This window comes from Ostrea edulis, chromosome 8 (assembly GCF_947568905.1).
Source record: "Ostrea edulis chromosome 8, xbOstEdul1.1, whole genome shotgun sequence".
In the NCBI taxonomy this organism is placed as follows: Eukaryota; Metazoa; Mollusca; class Bivalvia; order Ostreida; family Ostreidae; genus Ostrea; species Ostrea edulis.
Window position 1 is genome coordinate 41680341 of NC_079171.1, and position 18955 is coordinate 41699295.

At 34.4% G+C, this 18955-nt stretch overlaps 1 protein-coding gene across 1 annotated transcript in view; it reads left to right on the plus strand.

Moving 5' to 3' along the window:
* Positions 1-10298: 10298 nt before the first annotated feature.
* The window catches only part of LOC125682845 (receptor-type tyrosine-protein phosphatase kappa-like), a 64387-nt gene continuing 55730 nt past the window's right edge, over positions 10299-18955 (plus strand). The window contains exon 1 of the mRNA XM_056146149.1: positions 10299-10417. Within this exon, the coding sequence (XP_056002124.1) occupies positions 10366-10417 (52 nt within the window). The 5' untranslated portion in view covers positions 10299-10365. The remainder of the gene's footprint in view (positions 10418-18955) is intronic.

Here is an 18955-nt window from a genome sequence, read left to right on the forward strand (position 1 = left end):
GCTTATGTATTAATTTGAAGTAAGAGATCAATAAAATATCATGGTAGGGGGTTCAAGTGAATTTTCTAATTGACTATTTTTAACTTACCTTGAAAGAGCAAACTTAAACAAAACTAAAAAACTTTATTTCATCAAAATATTCCTACTAGAATGAAAGTTACAGCATTTTGAAGTCAAGCATTGAGCGGCATATTTGAAATTTTATACTGTATAGATTATATAGAGTGTATATGGCACCGAAATCAAGAAGACCCCAGGATTATTTGGTAAAATCGGCAATTCAAATTAGAACAAATGAATAGAACATAGGCAAACTATATATTTTTGGAAATTTTATTAATTAAGCTAAAATTTTATTGCACCTTAATTTGCATATTTCAAAATGGCTGCCCAATATGGCGGTAATTAGCATATATCCAAAATGGCCGACACAATACCACAACCAAATATCCACATATTTAAACCTTAGTAAGCATGAAAAGTTATGATAAAACTAAAGAAAATCTGTAAAATTTTATAATTTACAATCAAATAATGAATGAAATTAATAAAAAATATTTATTAAATTAATTTGTTAATTAAATTAATGAAAGCATTTCAATTTTTTCCAAGGATATTGTTGCAATTGGATATGTATATAGCCTACGACATATCATTGCAAACTATATATATATATATATATATATATATATATATATATATATATATACACCTGTGCATATAAAAGACAGATATGAAGTTGTCAGTCATATTGATTTATTTCTGCATATGACATTAATTAATTACAATTTCACCCTTTTGGATATCAATTAACAATGGAAATTCACACGGTTCTTCCTCCCCTTCATACAAACACTCATACTTTGTAAGTCTTTCATTCATTTTTTTTATATGCAGCACTTCTCCCTGATACCAACAAACTTCATTTGAATTTTGTTCTTTAAATTTATGCAGAATTCTCTTTCCAACTAGTTTAGAAGGATCCTCAATGAAACTTGGAAGAAGATGTGATTGTTGTTTAATTGTAATTTTTCTCCTATTTTCTTTCAATTTGTCAGCCAAATTTGATTTTGATTCTTTAAATTTTTGTTCTACCTGACTTAAGGGATAGTAAGAAAGTTTAGAATTTTCAGAAACATCTTCCAAATGTTCATTGAGCTTCATGATGTCAATAAGATTATGCTCAAGATCTTCAAGGGAATACATTCTACCTTTACTGCTTTGTTGAAATTGTTCTTTTTGACCTTTGCTAGAAAGTACATTTTTCCTAAACTGCAGTTGTGCCACTAACCCTTCTCTGAGGAGCTGGTCTTTGTTTGACTTCTAAGAGACTATTACTTTGTAGGATTGAATGTCATCTTGACTCTGCCATAAACCACCCAACTCTGCCAGTTTGTTTGTTAATTTCACCTTTTGGTTGTACATTTTATTTTCTTGCATAATTTTTTTCTCCTGTTTGGCTCTTAATATCTCAAGTTTCTTTTCATAGAAACACCTTTGTCTCTGTTTTATCATCTCCATCATTTCAGGTGCAGACTTTCTTGCATCATCAATAATTGAGTTTCTTTGTTTATCTGAGAGAGAATTTAGCCAAATAGTTGTTTTATTGTTTGTCCACATGATCACAGACTCATACGCTGTTGTTGATGCTGATGGCTTAAGTCTCATTAAAACATTAAATTGGGCAAAATCTCTTTCAGAACAAGTGTTTGTTGTTGGTACAGCAGAGGCTCTTTTTTGATCATTTTCAGATGGTTCATGAAATATTCCCCCTGGAAGTTGATCTTTTGCTTGCCTCTCCAGTATCAACAACATGCCACCCAGAGCTAACTCTAAAGCCATTTGTGTATACATTTCAAATGCTGGATCATTTGTGTTTTCAAATAATGATTCATAAATCTCATCCTTATGGACATTCTCATCTGGAAAAATTGGGTGACCTTCTAAGAGAGGTGTTGCATCATGGGATAAATCTTGTAAACTCAATTTCAAATTAAGTAACACAGGATTTAAATCCAGGATATTTGCCGTTCTCTCAATGATTCTCCAAAAGGGACCTGTTATGACCTTGTCAATAATGCCTAAAGCTCTGAGACTGCTTAGGTATGCTTTTTCATTGATGTCAAAAGAAATGCTCTTTAGTAAATCATTTGGATCTGACCAACTATCCAGAAATACTTTTATATCTTCAAGGTGATGGTAAGTAGCCCCAGCTGCATAGAAAAGGTGATTAAACCGATGACCTCGAAATGTTATGAGTTTGTTTTTTGCACCTTTATCTTTTAGGTATGTAGAAAAGTGGGATCCCACCCCTGACTTTTCACAGCCATGCATTGTTAATGCTTTGCTGACTGTTCTAGTCAGTCTTGAGGCACCACTTTCCTTCCACTCAAAACTATAAGGATTTCTACCCAAACAAACATTATTTTCAAAAACATTTAAACATTTAAACATTTGTCTACTTCACTAGCCATATTGACAAATACATGCATTTTGCAAAAAAATGAGGAAACTTTTCCTATTTCCAGTCTGTTCACCTCTGAAATTTCATCCCAATTTTCAATTACATCAGTTAGAAGATTTTCTCGTAGTTCTTCCAGTTGTCTATTGAAAACTGGGTTGGTTGTACCTTGATCAGACATGGTGGATATGATGCTGGAGACAAGTTTTGAAAAACATTTGTCATCATTTCTCAAAGATTTTGAGAGATCAGATATGTTAGTTTCAAAAGCTTTCATTAAAGTGTCTGCATCAGCACTACCAACTTCAGTCATTCCAATTGAGTATGTCCTATGATCTGGTGTAGTCAATTGGAAGGACTGAAAATGCTGATGGAACTTAGATGTTCCATCTTGATGCAGGCAATGACCTGTCAGATCACCAATATTTGACGAATTGATCATAGCCTCTGCCACCTGACATTGGGCAATTCGTTTCCTTAAAAAGCCGCATCGCATTGCCTGTTCAATTGACATTTCGTTGGTTTCAGAAAACAAACTTACTGTAAATGTCACAGGCACCTGACGTATGGATCCTACAACTCCTCCCATCCGGCTGGGGGTTTTTTTTGGGGGGGGGTGGTGGTTTTTGTTGGGTTTTTTTTTTTTTTTTTTGCTTTTTAGGCTACGAATAATTCAGCAGTATCTAATATTTTAATGGGTTTTTTTCGGTGTGTACGATTGATTGATTGCATATTGGTTAACGTCCATCAGGAGAATTTTCCACTCATATGGAGACGTCAACAAGACCGGTGAAGGTCTTCAAATTTGGGCCTATGCTCGTCGCTTATGGCAATTGAGCAGTAAGTGTTCTTTAGCGTACCACACCTACTGAAACATGGGACATCCGTTTTGAAGATAATATCCCAAGATCCTTGGCATTCACACCTGATGTAATGGAACTGTTTTTTACGACTTAGGTTTGTCGCGGCCGGGATTCGAACCCAGACCTCCTGCATGCGGGTGAACGCTCTACATCTAGACAACCACGTCGGTTCAAAGTGTATGATATTAGGTGATTGATTTCATGAATCTGACAGTATACGTGGGATTAGCGGGGATTTCAGGGGTTGCAAACACCCCCTCCCCCTCTTTGAATTGAACATTTTAAAGAAAAATCGTTATTTGGAATGGGGTGATAATTAATTTTCCCCCCAAGTCATCGGCAGAAAAGGGTAAGCATATGGAACACACCCTCGTTTGTGTCCGCCCCTGATTAGTACACAGGTGGTGCATTTAAGTATGTATTTCTGATACAATGCTAACACTGACCTTAATTATGAGAAACCGTTATAAAATTTTCTACCAATGAAAATATCGTAGAAATATGTACAATGTAAGGATAGCTCCTTAACGATATTATACACCATGTAAACCATAAAAAATACAAGTATTGTTGTGGAATAAATACAGGACATATAATATTATTTTGTTTATAAACAAGTTTAAAACAATTTGTTTTTACCTTTTGTACAATGTAGAGGTATTTCAGCGTTTTATGTGAACTTTTATTTGTCCGTGTTAATGACGTTATCTCTTGTCCACCGACATAAGGTGATACAAAGGCAACTTTCCCCGTGACCCGTAATGCAAATGAAGTAATGCTATGCTATATTTTATTTTTTTAAGCACAATGTCATCAGATTAAATTTTGACAATTTTATTTGATTCAAAGTATGGGCCGATTTTAACATATGTGACTCTAACTGTTTGATGATTTGATACTTGTTGACGTTTGTATATCTGCTCTTACACATTGCACAATTAGCTTCTTTATGGGTCGTCAGATCTTGTTTTGGGAACTTGTTTTGTAATGAGGCCCCCATTGGTAGCATCCAATCACCGCGGTTATTAATGTCATACAAAGAGTAAACATCTTGACAATTATGTGCACTGCGTTTATTTTTCATTCATCTTGGATAAATAGAGATTGAACACGATTTATTTAAATTTTATTCTGCATGAAAAGTCGCCATGGTGTAATTAACATATATATCATACAACAAATGCGTTTGATATCTGTCAACAAATATCTTTTATATCATTGCACGAATAGCATTTAAAACCCTCTTACCATTGATTAAAATCAATCAGAAGTACTGGGTTACTTTCGGAGGAGTTCGGTCCAAATTTACTTCCTAGTTTAGATCTCAACACATCGCCATTATGTTAAAGACGTGTTTGATTTTATTGGCTTTACCACTGTCCACAGCTTATGGTATGAACTTGTCACATAATTCATATATATTGTAATTGTATGTCATTCTTCTAATTTCTTACTAATTAAATATTTAGTTTAAATCATGTATGTAGTACTTATAAACAGAGATAAAGACACATTTGCATCAGCTGAAATGTATGCCTCAGTATTTAGCTCCTTTCACTGTAAATGTTTTAAGAGTTATCGACGCATTTCTTCCATCAGCCTTCAGGGTTTTATGTCGTATGCCTTTATCTACATGTACATGCATAAAATATGTTTGCATAATAATTCCCGCGCGCTAGGAAGTATCACATTTCATTATTGTTTTATATCTTATTGAACATATTTGAAATGCATCCATTGATTCGCTAGCCACGATCGTATATCACTGTGTACAGACGTTAAATATGTCATTTCTGTAAACAGATCAGTATTTTTGTCTATATACGATAACTAACCAATATTGAAATGATATGTACCAAAACAACCTGACATTTCAACCCTTTAAACTATATTAAAAAACTCAGCTGCAGTTGATTGGGTAATGTTAGAAAGAATTGTCTAAATATAAGTTAATAGCGAGCAAAGTCCCCGTTGCGAAAGTGTCGCTCCAATGATTACACATGAGAGATAAACAAAACAATATACCACTAAACAAATGTTAGAGTGCATACATGTATATAAATTAAAGTCCATTACCAGTGAACCTCCAGTAGCGAAGCAACATAAAGACCTCGTTCCAATGATTACATAATTATGCGAGTCACGTGATTTGCTATTTATTATTGAAAACCCCATAGATGAAATAGGTAAATTGATTAAAAAATACCACAAAAATTTTTTTTAACTCGACAAGATATCTCATACCTTCGTTTATTTTGTTGTTGTCTATGATGTCTTGGTTTCAAAGACCAAAAATAAACATCGCACTAAATATAACGACACAATACTTACATGTACTGTGTTAAAAGATTTTAAAATATATTGCTTCATAATTGTTAAGAATTATATTTTTCATATCTAAAGGGAATGTAAATGTTTCATAGGTTTAAATATTGTTTAATGTCAGAATTCCATTGCATTTTGTTGTAAAAATAATGCTGAAAACATTAAGTATTATTCAGGTAGGTCGCGGGTTTACAGACCTTTTATTTTCACTCGGAAACACAACCTGAAAATTTGACCGATGTATCTTGACAATGTATATACCATACTGTGAAAATTGTTTTCCATTCAATAGAATAGTTTTTTGTTTTAGTAATTACATCTTCAACATTGTTTTAACAGTAACGACACTGTTTTCCATTGAATTATATAGAAAATACTAGTGATTGACTTTATTCATTGCACAATTCAAATTAAAATAGACATAATTTGATGCAGATCATCTTGATAATACTATTATCAAGGCGCAACAAAAACAATTTGAAAAATATTTACGAAACAAAAATTATAGGATAATCGAGTTCTTTTATTTTAAAGATAAAGATGTCAAACTTTGATATTAAAAAAAACAACATCAAAGCTGCAGTTTTTAACAAATAACGTTACAATTAAAACGAAAACAAAAAACAAAAACAAAAACCTCAAAAAACCAAATAACGTTACAAATAAAAAAAGCAAAAAACTAATAACGTTATCAATATTCGCAACGTCATTCAACAACATTATTCATTTGCTTTTCATGCATCACTTCAAAAAGAGCCAAAAAAAAAAAACTTCATTGACTCCTGGTTATGGAGGGGAATGCTTTAATGTAATTAATAAAAACAATGTTTAAGATGCAATTATCATAAAATGTATGGACAAAATAATCAATTATTTACAAAATAAATATCGCAATTTTTTAAAATACATATATGAAAGATGAAGATAACGAACAGTGATCAATCTCATAACTCCTATAAGCAACACAAAGCAGATAGTTGGGCAAACACGGACCCCTGGACACGCCAGAGGTAGGATCGGGTACCTAGGGGGAGTAAGTATCCCCTGTCGACCGGTCACACCCGCTGTGAGCCCTATATCCTGATCAGGTAGACTGAGTTATCTGTAGTCAAAATCAGTGTGCCAAGAAGTGCCCAACAGTCGGTATGAAACATGTCAGACAGCGTTTAGCCCAATGATATGTTGTACTTACGAACTAGATCGTCATAACGACCATAGAATTTACGAAATGCTGACTTCAATCGAGACAGTTGAAACCCCTGTACCATCAACTTGTCTCGGATCGCCGTTCACCGTATACCCTGATCAGGTAAACGGAGTTATTCGTAGTCAAAATCTAGTATATATAGTTATTGAGCAATTTGCGATTTAATTTTTTTTTTGCAAATATGTTCTATGCCGGGTACCAGAAAGAATGAATGTACATATATGGATATTTGATTAATTTATATTTTAGACAGTGATGTGTTATTGACCTTTACCAATTTGGTGTCAATGCACACATGGTATTTCCATTGTACAATTATTGTTGTCATTAACAATCAACTAATTTACATGTTTTCCTCATTATCTAAAAGCCAAGACCAAGAAATGCCCCTTCGTGTGTGTGAAGGTGAAGGGTGGAATAACCACATTTTTACATTATTCACTAATTGATAAAGGGTTATTGATTCAACTGGTGTCTTATTCAATTTGCCAGAGGAATACGGCATATACAATTTGGCATGTTGGAAAATCTGGATTGGTTCAAGGGGATGAGTGGGTCATTACCCTACAACGTGTCGAAGGAAACAGCCGATTCACCGATACCGATTTAATTTTAAAATACTTTTTTACTACGCTGGCACGCAACATCTTTTTCAAAAGGTCGAGGAGGAGGTGGGTTACCGGATTTTGAAATTCTTGATAACTAAATTCACAAGGTCAATAGTGACAACTTATAGCTTATAATCGCCCCCATTCTCTTCTATAAAAATAGTGGGGGGGGTGGGGGGGGGGGGGGGGCAGTCACCCATTATGCAGTTGATACATTACCACGCAGCAACATCGTATTTCAAAATTCTTGATAACTATTAACAAGGTGTTTTTCTACTTTTTTTTCTTTAAAAAATGGTCTGGGGAGAGGGTAGTCATTCCATATACATGGTCTCAATATTCAAAACTCCAAGCATGGGAGTAGATAGAAGCAGTCAACCAATATATATAATTGTAATGGTATGTGAGATCTAAGGTGCATATGCCGGGTATATAAAAAGTGAACTCTGCACAGAAATATCTGTGATTGACCAGGCCCGGGGCGATTTTGATTGCCTTAATACAGTACCTGGTATAAGAGTTCTTAAAGTCAGTCTCTGTGTTTATGTCCAATGCAAGGTGAAGATAACGAACAGTGATCAATCTCATAACTCCTACAAGCAATACAAAATAGCTAGTTGGGCAAACACGGACCCCTAGACACACCAGAGGTGGGGTCAGGTGCCTATGAGGAGTAAGCATCCCCTGTTGACCGGTCACACCCGCCGTGAGCCCCATATCTGAAGGACAATGAGCTTATCAATGAGTAATCTGTCGTTGTAAGAAAATATCAATTGACTTTCACCGATAAAACACAATTTGTCAAATTAACATGTAACACATCACTTGTGAGGGAAAATGTCGATACATGTATATTGAATTCAGTGGGTTAGATAGCATGCAATATGGAGGTGGTTTTCTCCGACTTGCCTTGTTGATAAAACTGTAACGAAACTCTTTTTGTGCTGATCATTACAGCTATATATTGTGTAACACAGTATAATGGGACTTCTAAATGTTACTTGCACGATTTAAAATACCACGTTTTCATATTCATTTACACGTGCAAGCAATAAGAATCGTGGTAGAAATCTTTTTAAATGTCACATATTTTGTTATCAAAATAATAGCAATTTAACATTGTATTTATCTATACTTATGTATTAATCTGAAGTAAGTGATCAATAAAATATAATGGCTTAAATCTTACTTTTCTTAAAGAGCCGCATCGCATTGCCTGTTCAATCGACATTTAGTTGGTTTCAGAAAACAAACCTACTGTAAATGTCACAGGCACCTGACGTATGGATCTTACAACTCCTCCCATCCGGCTGGGGTTTTTTTTTGGGAGGGGTGTATGTGGTTTTTTTTTTTCTTTTTTTGGTTTTTAGGCTACGAAAAATTCAGCAGTATCTAATATTTTAATGGGTTTTTTTCGGTGTGTACGATTGATTGATTGCATATTGGTTAACGTCCATCAGGAGAATTTTCCACTCATATGGAGACGTCAACAAGACCGGTGAAGGTCTTCAAATTTGGGCCTATGCTCAGCGCTTACGGTCATTGATCAGTAAGGGCTCTTTAGCGTACCACACCTACTGAAACATGGGGCATCCGTTTTGAAAATCATCTCCCAGGATCCTTGACATTCACACCTGATGTAATGGAATTGTTTATTCGACTTAGGTTTGTCGCGGCCGGGATTCGAACCCAGACCTCCTGCATGCGGGTGAACGCTCTACCTCTAGACCACCACGGTGGTTCAAAGTATACGAGATTAGGTAATTGATTTCATGAATCTGACAGTAGACGTGGGTTTAGCGGGGATTTCAGGGGTTGCAAACACACACATCCTCTTTGAATTGAACATTTTAAAGAAAAATCGTTATTTGGAATGAGGTGATAGTTGATTTTCACCCCAAGCCATCGGCAGAAAAGGGTAAGCATATGAGTCACACCCTCTTTTGTGTCCGCCCCTGATTAGTGCACAGGTGGTGCATTTCGGTATGTATTTCTGATACAATGCTCAACACTGAGCTGGATTATGAGAAACCATTATAACATGTTATACCAATAAAAATATCGTAGAAATACGTACAATGTAAGGATAGCTCCTTAACGATATCATGCACCGCGTAAACCATAAAAAATACGAGTATTGTTGTGGAATAAATACAGGACATATAATATCATTTTGTTTATAAACATGTTTAAAACAATTTGCTGTTACCTTCTGTACAGTGTAGAAGTATTTCAGCGTTATATTTGAACATTTAGTTGTCCGTGTTAATGACGTTATATCCTGTCTACTGACGCAATGTGATTCAAAGGCGTTTAAACCACGTGACCCGTCCTACAAATGTAGTAACGCTATGCTATATTTTATTTTTTTAAACACAATATTATCAGATTAAATTTTGACATTTTATATGATTCAAATTATATATGGGCCGATTTTGAGACCTTCTGTGACTCTAGCTCTTTGATGATTTGATGCTTTGTGACATTTGTGCATTTGTGCTTACTCATTGCACAAAGAAACTCTTAACGGGTCGTCATATTAGGTTTTGAATTTGTTTTGTAATGAGGCCCCCATTGGTAGCATCCGATCGCCGCGGTTATTAACACCATACAAAGAGTAAACATCTTGACAAGTATGTGCACTGCGCTTATTTTTCATTTATTTTGGATAAATATAGATTGAACACGGTTTATTTGAATTTCATTCGGCGTGAAAAGTCGCAATGGTGCATTGCACATCTATGTATACTGTATATGTCAACAAATATATGTTATACCATTGTACCATTAGCATTTAAAACCCTCTAACCATTGATTAAAATCAATCGCAGGTATTCGGTTACTTTCGGAGGAGTTCGGTCCAAATTTACTTCCTAGTTTAGATCTCAACACATCGCCATTATGTTACAGAAGTATCTGATTTTATTGGCTTTACCACTGTCCACAGCTTACGGTATGACATTGGTATATAATTCATATTTATTGTAATTGTATGTCATTCTTCTAATTTCTTACTAATTGAATATTTAGTTTAAATCATATATGTAGTACTTATAAACACTGTTAAGGACACATTTGCATCAACCGAAATGTATGCCTAAGTATTTAGCTCCTTTCAGTGTAAATGTTTATGAGTTATCGACGCATTTCTTCCATAAACCTTCCCAGTTTAATGTTGTCTGCCTTCATCTGCATGTACATGCATAAAATATGTTTGCATAATAATTCCCGCGCGCTATGTAGTATCACATTTCATTATTGTGTTTACAGGCTGTAAGTTTTAAAGTTACACATTTCGTTTTATATATTATTATTGAATGTATTTGAAATACATGCTTTGATTAACTAGCCACGATCATATATCACTGTGTATAGACGTTAAATATGTCGTTTCCGTAAACAGATCAGTGTTTTTGTCTATATATGATAACTAATCAATATTGAAATGATATGTACCAAATCAAATTGACATTTCAACCCTTTAAAATATGTGTTTAAAAAATGATTGGGTAATGTTAGAGAGCATTGTCTAAATATAAATTAATAGCGAGCAAAGTTTCCGTTGCGAAAGTGTCGCTCCAATGATTACAAATGAGAAATAAACAAAGCAATCTGCCACTAAACAGTGGTTTGGATAATGTTAGAGCGCATACATGTATATAAATTAAAGTCCATTACGAGTGAACCTCCAGTTGCGAAACAATACAAAGACCTTGCTCCAATGATTACACAATTATGCGAGTCACGTGATTTGATGTTATCAACCGACACGTTGAAAAACCCGTATATGCAATAGGTAAATTGGTTGGAAAATACTACAAACATTTTTTTTTAACTCGACAATATATCTCATACCTTCGTTTGTTTTGTTGTTGTCTATGATGTCTTGGTTTCAAAGACGAAAAATAAACATCGCACTAAATACAACGACACAATACTTACATGTACTCTGCTAAAAGATTTTGAAATGTATTGCTATATATATTTTTCATATCTAAGAATTATATTTTTCATATCTAAAGCGAATGTAAATGTATAATATGTTTAAAGACTGTTTAATGCCAGACTTCCATTGCATTTTCTTACAAAAACAATGCTGAGAACATGCAGTGTTTGGTTATTCACGTAGGTCGCGGGTTTACTCGGAAACACAACCTGAAAATGTGACCGATGTATATTGACAATGTATATACTATTCTGTGAAAATTGTTTTTCATTGAACAGCATAGTTTTGTTTTAGTAATTACATCTTCAACATTGTTTTATCAATAGCAACACTGTTGTCCATTGACTTATATAGAAAATAATAGTGATTGACTTTATTCATTGCATAATTCAACTTAAATTAGACATAATTTGGTGCAAATCATCTTGATAATACTAAAATCAAAGCGCAACAAACACAATTTGAAAAATATGTATGAAACAAACAATATAGGATAATCGAGTTCTTTTATTTTAAAGATAAAGATGTCAAAGTTTGAAGAAAAAACAACAACATCAAAGCTGCAGTTTTTGACAAATAACGTTACAAATAAAAACAAAAACAAAAAACAAATAACGTTACAAATATTCGTAACGTAATTCAACAACGTTATTCATTTACCTTTCATGCATCACTTAAAAAAAACTAAAACAACGTTATTGACTCTTGGTTTTGCAGTTGGGATTAGATATGTATGGACAAAACAATCAAGTATTTACAAAATAAATATCGCAATTTTTTTTAAAATACATATATGAAAGGTGAAGATAACGAACAGTGATAAATCTCATAACTCCTAAATGTATAAGCAATACAAAGCAGATAGTTGGGCAAATACGGACCCCTGGACATGCCAGAGGTAGGATCGGGTGCCTAAGGGGAGTAAGTATCCCCTGTCGACCGGTCACACCCACCATGAGCCCTATATCCTGATCCGGTAAACGGAGTTATCCGTAATTAAAATCAGTGTGCCAAAAAGTGCCTAGCAGTCGGTATGAAACATGTCTGACAGCATTTGACCCAGTGGTAGGTTGTATTGACGAACTATATCGTTATAACGACCATATAATTTGCGAAATGCTGACTTCAATCGAGACTGTTTAAACCTCTGTACCATCAAATTGTCTCGGATTGCCGTTCACGGTATACCCTGATCAGGTAAACGGAGTTATCCGTAGTCAAAATAGTATATATAGTTATTGAGCAATTTGAGAATTAAAATTTTTGCAAATATGTTCTTTGCCGGGTACCAAAAAGAATGTACACATATGGATATTTGATTGATTTATATTTTAGGCAATGCTGTGTTATTGACCTTTACCAATTTGGTGTCAATGCACATATGGTATTTCCATTGTACAATTATTGTTATTGTATTCATTAACAATCAGCTAATTTACATGTTTTCTTCATTATCTAAATGTCAAGACCAAGAAATGCCACTGCGTGTGTGTGGAGGTGGAGGGTGGAATAAGCAGATGTTTACATTAATCACTAATTAATAAAGGGTTATTAATTCAACTGGTGTCTTATTCAATTTGCCAGAGGAATACGACATATACAATATGGGATGTTTGAAAATCTGGATTGGTTCAAGGAGATGAGTTTCTTTGTTTGAACATGCTTCAGGTGCACAATAACTGTTGATACTTATCAGAGGGCTTTCCATCTTTTACTTGCTTTTTCCAGAATTTCGTGATCTTCAACATTTCTTCAGTTCTATCCCCTCAATTAACAACACCCAAATCTTCAATCCCCCTAAAGTTTCGGCACTCATCCAATTGCTGTTTATGATGAAAGTTGCTTAACTTCCATCATTAGGAGACTATTTCTACCACAACACCAGACCAAGTTGCTTAATAACGAAGTAGTGAAAGTGCATTATAAACTGCCCATGATCAAAGAAGCCATTGTTCTTGAAAATGCCGTAGAATTGACAGACAATAAACAATGGAATTCGAAGAGTTACAATGCTGTTTATATGTGTATTTGATTGTGTGATAATGATGATTGTGGATGGATAAGTTGTGTTTTAAGTAGGACGTGCTGAGAGACTGGAAGTCATGCTCAGGTGTGTGTTGTGTTGAATTGTTGATAATAACGGACAATGACACTGGGACCTTAATTTTTGTGACCTTGACCCTTTTCAAGGTCGACAATTCCGTTCTAGTCTTTGCCACCAGTCATGAACACTCATTTCAGGGACAGTCGCAAGGTGTCAAGGGTGTCCGAGATTCGTCACTTCCCGGAAGTGGGCTTTTGGCGTGAATTCGTCAACAAAGGTTTCAAGTCTACGTGACTCGGGGTTTAGCACCAATATATATAAATGCGTTTTCAATGTGAGTCGCCGTAATTTGGTGGAGGGTCAGAGTCCAGAGTGTAGACTCGGAACGCGGCAGTCCTTCGGGTTGTCGACGCTTCTGCACATCTCGTCTTGGGGTAAAATCGGAAGCCATAGACGTTACGAAATGTGTCATTTTGTCATTTCTCGATTATCTTTGACTTTGATCTACTTTTCAAGGTTTAAGGTCACTGAACCCGTTTTATCTTGTGTCCGTACGGTAAATCGTTCTTGACTTTGACGTGTCTCGCATGGAAATTGTCTAATGTAAGGGTTAATAACTCCCGTGAAGATTCATTGAATCCTTTCAATAAATGTACACATCAGTTCTATTAAATTACCTTTTACGATCCAGCAAAGGTTTGATGTTCCTGTCATTTATAGTTCAAAGGAAGAGCGATAACGATAATTTCTACGTAAGGTCCAATAACTCAAAGGGCAAAAGCTCATGTAGGCAGGGTCACATGTGATCATATTTCGAGATGTTGTATACGATGTGCTGTACAGTTTTCCATACGTCTAAAGATGTCAAATTATTTTTGGCTGAGAGAAAAGGAAGAAAATAATAATAATAGACAGAATGATATCAATAGGACTTTCCAAAGAAAGTTGGAACGCCCTAATAAACAGAACAAAATCAAAAGGATTTTCCACAGTATGATGGAAAGCCCTAATAACTAGTGATTATAATTATTCGCGAACAAGTAGAGGGATTTCCACCCTGTATGTTTAAAAATAGATAAGAATGTTTTATATGATGTAAGAAATTCTAAAGGACCGAATGTAGTGGTTTGTAAAGGAGGGGCGAATTTCTCAACTTCACAATTTCTAATTCAAAACTTAACAGCATTAAAAACTATTGATGATATTGACCTTAGATCTTGACCTCAAATTCAAGGTCAGAAATTTCAGAGCGAAAGTTGAAATCGCTGATTATATCGAATAGTATCAAAACATTCTAAAGCTTTACAGGGTTGGGTAAATGCATCCAAAAGGATTTAAAGGTACATATACGGTCAAATAACATCCATTGTATTTAAAAATACTCTAAAAGACTTTGGAAATGAATGAGATTTAAACATTATGAAGCTTTACTGGGTGGGGTAAATCTATCGAAAAGGATTTAAAGGTACATATACGGTAAAATAGCATCCACTGTATTTAAAAATACTCTAAAAGACTTTGGAAATAAATGAAATTTTATTTTCAATATGACTTTGACCATTACCTTATTTTGAAGGTCAAATGTAATGGACCTTAGTATAAGTGGTTTTATACCTCTACCTATATCAATGCAAAAGCTTAATACTTAGATAATGATATTACAGACTTTCAAGGGCAATACTTATGCTTAAAGGACCCTGGACCCCTTCGATTAACCTTTCCAGGAGAGGATGTTTCAATATAAATGTATTAGTGAGTTTTGTGTCTCTATGACGTTTGGTTGAGTAGGAGTAGCAATGACAAGCTTTTTAACAAGAATTTTGGCCATTTGCAGAGAGGTCAAAGTTCAGAATTGTAATAAATTATGTTAAAATCAATTAAGAAGGCAATGCTTATGCATAACCTATTTAAAAAGTATCACAGCATTTATGGCAAAATTAAGATCCCTCTCTGCTCAAAGGCCGTAAGCGTCGATCAATGGCCTAAATTTCGCAGCTTTTCACTGACAATGATGACGTCTCCATATTGATGAACTATTCTCGAGCAGGACCTTAAACAATACACAACCAACTAACAAGGCAGATTTGGAGGACTCTGTGGTGTCTTTTTTCACGAGTTCACATGGATATAATGAATCAACATATGAATGAAAATGATTATTGTTAATATATAAAACGTCATAAATATATCTAAATGTCGAGTTGAAGGCCAGAGGAAAAATTATTTCTTCTGGTGTAGAAGCTTTTGAATAAAAATGCTTCACAATAACCTAATAACATAGTGGAAAGGTTGTGATACAAGCATGTGCATGAATATTAAGTTTGTTCGAAATAGTGACGATTATATCAAGCTAGTACTACTGAATAACGACTGTTACACTACGACCGTCCTTTTACTACGCTGATACGACATCACAACAAACCTTAAATCTTGTTACGTCCATTTTAAGCATGTTAAACACTATTGAAATTTCAATGGACACCTAATTTGCACACTTGCGATCTAACAAGCAAACAATGCATGTCTTCCTACAAAACAACATAATTATGTATCCAAAATTAGTAGAAAAAAATTCCTTAAAGGACACATCTCATGTTTTCAAAGTATAAAAATATTACATGCATTTTGTCTTATTTATGCTTATAGTAATTAATTCTACTTGTTCGTTCGCCGAAATTTTGCGATAATTAACCACAGTACAGACTTAAATCTAAGCCCCGATTTCAAAAAGTCAAGTTAATTAGGTAGGTAGTCACGTGGTACAGTGACGTCACATGCGCATTTCGGATTGTGAAAGTACTGTGAAATATTATTAAAAACTCAACTTTTAGGGGCCTAATTTATTTACCATGGGCATCATTTAAATCGATGTTGACAAATTGTCCGAGTATTATATGTGTTCGCCACCAGTGCATACATATAATGATGTAAATACCCAAATATAGCGAGTAAAGCGTGTATGAAATCGGCAATATTGTGAGTAAATAATGTTAAATACGGGCCGCTGTCTACAAACTGTTTGGGGATGTTATTCCTTTATACATCTGTAATTGGCGCTGTTTTTTTAAAATAAACAGTGCAATCATTATTTATTTTTGGATTAGAGAAATTATGATACGTTAAATTGTTGACAACTAGGCCCAATGCCAAGCTATTGTCACGTGTGTATTTCAGAAAGAAAGAAAAAGATAACACGCACACAAATCAATAAAAATATTCAAATTTAAAGTGGTAATCACATTATCTTATTTTGATAAAGCAATCCCATTACTATTTTTGAATTGTGATATGCACGTCTTTAGGAAGTACGAAGTCGGAGCACGGCGTTATAGCCTACTGAGGCACTGAAAGATGCTACGAGTTCAATAAGGAAATCATTTTATAATTCAATTTAAAATTAGGAAATACAATATTCTATTATTTGTATAATTAAAAGTTCAATTATTTTGTATCTTTGATTTTTTTTGTAAATCTAACAGTTGGTAGAAGTTATACATTGTATCGTCGATATATGTTGTTACAAGGTGAAGGTCAGTTGATCCGAGTGTGTATTGAATTTGAAGAGCAAAACAGAATATATTCTATAGGCCTATCATGCAGTGCTTATAGCTTCGATATATCCATTTTCTCGCAGTTTATCAGGGTCTCTGTCCAAGCGGTGTTTGAAAAGGTGACTGGGTGTGTTTTTAAGGTAAAGTTCTTGCTCCAACAAAAAAATTATCCACGTCTTATTTCTCGTACCTTCCTTCGAAAAATTGAAAAATGCTCAGTCTAAATCCTTTCTATCGACAACTAGTACACCCGATCACGGCACAAAACATATTAATGTATTATTATTTACAAGCCGTTAACGTGATAATTGGTTTTTTGTCCATTAAATCTAATCTGTTTATGAAATGGCTAAGAGATGTTTTCAAACCCGAGGGCGCATATGACGTCACACATAATGGCGCGTAAACTAGCGAAAGAAAATATGCATATCGCAAGATTTGAATTTCATCGCTTTCAAACTCGAAAGCTACGAAAAATATTTCATTTAAAACACATTTAAAGTAGTTTTCGGCATAAAAACAGTTAATTTTGCTGGAAAAATGAAAAAGTTTAGAAACATGCGTTGTCTCCTTTAAATTCATAATACTTTATCACTGCATCATGTAACAGAATATTGCTAAAACAGGATGCAATGGTATTAAAAAGAAGATTGAATTATGTTTCCTTTAAACACAAAAGTGTGTTGGATTACGAGTTTGTTGGAAGAAGTGCGACCCACGTATCCATTTCGTTAATAATACATCCACTACGCTTTTAACATTTAGTGTTTACTATTGGAATAAGCGAGGGTGTATACTTCTGAGCAATCAAAGCGTATTGATCCATATCCCTCTGGATCTGCACTTCTTGTCATTTTAATCCCACTAATGTGTAAATACAGCATACGTACATTTACATGTATGTGTATTAATTAAATTGTTTGCATTCCTTATGAGAAACCAGAAATGGCAGTTTTACTTTAACAAAATTATTAATATTTTCATTTCATCCTTGATAAGATATTCTTATCATTTACAAGGTATCAAAGGCTGTTAAAATTTGTTGACATTACGAACACAATGATACACGCTGATAGCGAATTCATGGAGCCAGGGGAATCTCTATACAGGTACTTCGTCATATTAGATACGTTCATATATATTTAAACAGTTAGAAATAACATCCTTTAGGGACGAGATCAAAAGTTCAATGTCTGACAAAAAACTAAATTCGCATAACTTTCACCAGGACTCCCCCTCCACTCCCTTAAAGGTCATAGGGGACAATTTCTAACCATACCTTTTCTCTTCATAATTATCAACTTCGTTTATTAGACTCCTCATAAAAATGCTTTTTTGAGATAAAAACGACATGAACTCTAAGAAAGCGAAGTGCAAAGGTACTCTGAATAGAAAATCGTTACCCGATTCCTTGAATTTGTAAGAGATCACGATCAGATTTGCGATTAAAAAACAAAAGCAAACCCATAGACGATGTATTTGCAACTGGGGGAGTTTTTGAATGAGGGAACATAGTTTGTTATACAATAATATCACTTTGAACTCATAATTAATGCAAATGTCAACCTGACATCGAGGATTTTTCGTCGGAGGACGAACAAGATCGAAGATCGATCAAAGTCGTATTTATTCTGAGTTTGTTGAAATAATACCGACTGCTTGATAGGCCTAATAAATGTATTGAAATTTTCATAGTATATTCTCTGATGATGATAAGAGAAATATATAGTTACTACCTGCAATATTTCTCACCGCATGCAGCCACGTAGGATCGTTTTAATTTTTTTTCAAAGGGGGGGGGGGTAAGTTAAAGGTTAACTGACGAAGAAAAGAGGACATCGCTCCCGTCCCACTTTGGTTATACGTGCCTAAATCCCACCCTGACTTGGATACATTTTATAGCCAGATCAGAATTTCCTTTGTACACATTGTGAGCACCGTATATTGAAT